The 4,482-nt window shown below is 40.2% G+C and overlaps 1 protein-coding gene across 1 annotated transcript; it reads right to left on the reverse strand.

The window, feature by feature from the left end:
• Nucleotides 1-439: 439 nt before the first annotated feature.
• Nucleotides 440-4,251, reverse strand: LOC106951367 (E3 ubiquitin-protein ligase TRIM41-like). Its single transcript, XM_015038840.1, has 6 exons — nucleotides 3,460-4,251; nucleotides 3,269-3,364; nucleotides 2,964-3,197; nucleotides 1,766-1,913; nucleotides 1,653-1,679; nucleotides 440-1,565 (listed from the first exon to the last, which is right to left on the reverse strand). The coding sequence occupies exons 1-6, from the start codon at nucleotides 4,036-4,038 to the stop codon at nucleotides 976-978; spliced, it is 1,674 nt and encodes a 557-aa protein (XP_014894326.1). The 5' UTR covers nucleotides 4,039-4,251; the 3' UTR covers nucleotides 440-975.
• Between the last annotated feature and the right edge of the window lie 231 nt (nucleotides 4,252-4,482).

Below are 4,482 nucleotides of genomic sequence, written 5' to 3' on the forward strand. Positions count from 1 at the left end.
TCCTCTGTAACTATTTTCGTAACATTAATTTTGTATAAATCCGACATTTTTCCTGTATTATTACGGCTGCAATCTCATAATTTTTCAACTTTATTCTTGAGCGATTTTATTCTCATATTAGTTCTCATTTTTATTTTTTTTTCTTAGTATGGCCCTAATACTTCATCTATTAAATGTTCAGTGGTTAAACTTGTTTCAAGACTTTTTAAAGTACTCAAATTATCTTTGATGTTAAAATGATCTGACATATCTTGGAGTGACAACAAAAATCTGCAAAGCACTGTAAGTACAAATGATTGAGGTCTCACTTTCTGCAGAGCCCCCTCCTCTTCAACAGGTACCGTCTCGTGGTCTCTGTGTTCTGCTTCNAAGGCCAGGCTGGTTACTTTCCTCTAAGACACAAGTGTTAAACTTGAGGCCCGAAGGCCAAATGTGGCCGGCCATAGCGAATCAATCCAAGTCTGTCTGAAATCTTTCATGAAAAATCTTGTACCAGACCTAAAAAAAAAATTTGGATACGAAACAAACAAAACTGACCAGAACCCAAAACATGAAAGGCTAAAAGAATACTGTTACAAAGAATGCTTAATGCTATAGACATTCAAGAGAAAAATCTAGTTTACTCTTTATAATGTAAATTGGCAAACACATTCCAAAGTAGCAGGATCATTGGTACAAAGTTGATTTTTGCTTCAGATAAACCCCCGCCCCCCAAAATTCCCACCAACCATTACTTAGGCCTAGAAAAACCTTTTGTTTCATTACATATTTACTGTCAAGGAAGTTACAAACGTGTTTGATACGAAATGACCTAATCCCCAGTTATACAACACTTTACATTAACATGCCTTCCCTGAAACCAAACAGTGAGAACGGTTGTAGGTAAAAATCTTTCAGTATTTACCAGTGGTCATTTTACTCTGTAGGACATCTGGATTTCATGGATCTAGTTGGAGTTTGACCTTACAATCGATTCTATTCAGCTGGTTTTTTAGCTTGGTCAAGAGAGCGAATGAGACGAAGGTAGTGTTCTGGATCAAGGATGGAAAGTAGGAGCAAAGGCTCTGACCTCTTTGTGCCGCTGTACAGATAGAAATATGGGAAAAGTTTCCCTGTGAAATGCTCCTGTAGGAAAGAATAAATATGCAACTTCTGGGTCACGTCAAAGAATGACACTCTACCTGCCTCGTAGTCTAAATACACTCCCACATGCCTTGGCCTGGGACTGAGGTGGAGAACTTCACAGGCTGTATCGCGAACTTCATAATCAAAACCAGACTTTCCTAAAAAATAGAATCCCCTGTCTTTGTTCACAGTACTTTGTGATCTATCAACCGTTTCCAGGGCTACACCGATATCCCAGTCGTTTCTCAGGCCCACTTCAACCTCCCAGTAGTGCCGACCGGAGATGAAGCCATTCGTACCAAAAACCATGGGTAGACAAAACCTTTGTGATTTGGAAGACGGTGTTGGTGGCCTTGCGGTTTTTGAGTACTTGAGACGTTTCCCAGAATCCGTTATTACAAGGCCAGCCCCAGCAGTGGATTCATCAAAGGTCACTGATTCTACAAAAAAAGACGGACTTCATTATCAAATAATTATCACTTTAAACATAACATTGAAGAATAAATATAACAAGAAAATGATCTAACCTTTGTATTCTCTCATTTTGGTCAATTCTACAAAGTGATAAAACAAAAATGTTGTTTACAATAACTTATTTCTAATGAAAAAATAACTTAAATGTACTCAGCATATATTTTACCGATGTTTGTCAGTGTCCTTAGTGTTATTTGAAAACCATTGACAAGATATTCCACGGCTGTCCTCGTTGTGTGAACATGCAGATCTGGGTAAACCTTGGTCTTGGACCAGTCCTTGGTTTTCGACATGGTGTTCAGAGTCTGCAATGTCTGAAAAGATGCATATGTCCAAACAAAGTATGCATGGCATGAGTAATTGAAAGATGCAATAAAATGGAGCTAAGGTTGAAACAAATAACTTTGTTGACACTTGTGGTGATGTTTTCTCAAGCCCAGTAAACATGTTAAGGTCTATGACCACATCTTCCACATTTTTGGAGAAAAGCCTCTTGCTGTCTTTTTTGGTTGCCCATAGTTAGTGAATGACCACCTTAAGTTATTGTGGAAGGCTTTACTCGGGGGGAAAAAAAACTTCTGGTTTGGTCAAACTTACGAGCGTGTTTGATATTTGTACATAAAGAATTCACAGAATGTCAGTAAGCCCTTTTTTACAGCATTTATTTTGTATTATATTGAGGATTAGACTGTGCCACGTTCTCTTATTGGATTTGGCTCTATGGGTGTTTTCTAGTAATGAAAAATTTATTTACTAAACTGGATCAATGGAATTGATTTCAACCTGTGTTCTTGTAGGGACTTTAGACGGCATTTGGTGTCGTGTATAAATAAACTGAACTGAACCAAAAGGATTGTAATCTGGAATTGAACATTTAATCTAAGACCTGCTATTCTCTTTGACCCACAAGCCTGCTTCAGCATTCCATGAAATATTCAAAAGTGATTTACCAAATCTATCAACTGTCTGTATCCAGTTATACTATAGGGTCATGGAGAAGACTGTCTATCTCCAGTGGTCATTGAGCAAGAGGCAGGGTACTCCCTGGACATTATGCCAGTCCATCGTAGGGCAACACAGAAACACACAGGACAAACGACCACACAATTAAGGAAATTTTAGAGAGATCAACTAACCTAACAGTCATGTTTGCAAATTTCGGGAGAAAATACCTGGTGAGAGCCCTTGTATGCACAAGAAGAACATGCTAACTCCATATTGAAAACCTGCAGGCCAGATTTATATTCCAGGACCTTCATGCAGCAAGGTAACAGTGATATCAACTGCATTACTATGTAACGCTATAAAAAACATTCCTTAAGAATTGTCAGTTGTAAGATGTAGGACTTTGTTGACCGACTAACCTGTAGAAGTCTAAGGTTGTCTTCATTTTGTGAAAGTTCCTCTAGTTGAGAGTGTTTCATCTGCAGAGCTGCAACCTCCTCTTCCAGCTCCTGAATCATCACCTGGACATTTTCCTTGGATTTTCTCAATTCTTTCTCAATGTTTGATAGCAGTGTGCTTTGAATCTCTTTCACCCTGCTCATCAGATTACTGAACAGCTTCTCACCGCCTTCAATTATGTTGTCTGCTTTTACCTGTTATATAAAGATACATTTATTGTTATTACAGTTTTATACTATTTTTTTTTTTTTTTGCAGAAACTCACTTTGCTCATTTCTGAGGTTTTTTGAAATTCCTCTATCTTTTCCATTCTTTCATCAATCATGAGTTTGATTTTTGTTTGTTGGGAATCAATGGTTACCTAAAATGAGCAATCACAAGAAAGCCGATGTGGTTAAGTCAGATATTTCCTTTTTACACACTTGGACAGCTGTGCACCATGTGACCAAGTCTCACTTTCTGCAGAGCCCCCTCCTCTTCAACAGGTACCGTCTCGTGGTCTCTGTGTTCTGCTTCGCAGCACAGCAGACAGACAAACGCTTGTTCCCTTCTGCAGAAAAACTCCAGGATCCTGGTGTGCTTCTCACAAACCCTCTCCTCCAGGTTCTCCAGCGGCTCCACCAGCTTGTGTCTCATCAGGGCGGGAACCCTCCGGTGAGGCTCCAGGTGTCCGTCGCAGTACGACGCCAGACACACCAGGCACGACTTGGACGCCTTGAGCCTCAAATCCGCACACACGTCGCACTTGACCTGCCACGGTGCGTTTTCGCTTTCGAGTGCCTCGATTTTCCGTCTCTTTAATTGGACCGACATTTCCTCCATGACTTCATTTGTGGAGAACTCTGGCTTCACGGGGAATCTTTTGTTACACTTTGGACACTGGTAACAGTCGCCGTCGCTCCATTGTTGGCTGAGGCAGGTCCTGCAGAAGTTATGACCGCATGGTGTGGTGACTGGTTCGGTGAAGAGGTCCAGACAGAGCAAACAGCGGAAATGTTCCTCTGGTAGTGAAGTGAGGATGCTGTGTGTTGACATCTCTGTAGCAGGAGATAAAAAAAAGAGATGTAGAATACCTCAAACTAATGACTTTTCCTGTACTAACAGGTTTTTCTAGGTTGTTTTCAAACTCAATAGTCTGGTAGACTCTGTTCGATTGATACCAACATATGTTGCATTTTCAGCTGGTGCTGTTCGCGTTCATTTTGCTCTATGTCGAACCAACCAAACCCTTTGGTATACCTGTTCAGCTCCTCTCCTGTGGTGGCGCTGCACCAAGAACCACTGAAGGAAACAACACGAAAACCTCTGATGAAGACACTGAGCGAAACTTCCTTCCTTAAGTAAAAAACAATAGAGTGGCATCAGATTTAACAGTTGTAGTATTTCTATTTTGTCTTTGGTAAAAAAAAACACATGAGCCATTTCTCCTGCTATGACTAGACTTGTGCATTTGTTATGGTTCTGTTTACCCAGAATTCC

The sequence above is a fragment of the Poecilia latipinna genome, unplaced genomic scaffold, assembly GCF_001443285.1.
Source record: "Poecilia latipinna isolate Pla-1442-1.1 unplaced genomic scaffold, P_latipinna-1.0 Scaffold455, whole genome shotgun sequence".
NCBI classification, from domain to species: domain Eukaryota; kingdom Metazoa; phylum Chordata; class Actinopteri; order Cyprinodontiformes; family Poeciliidae; genus Poecilia; species Poecilia latipinna.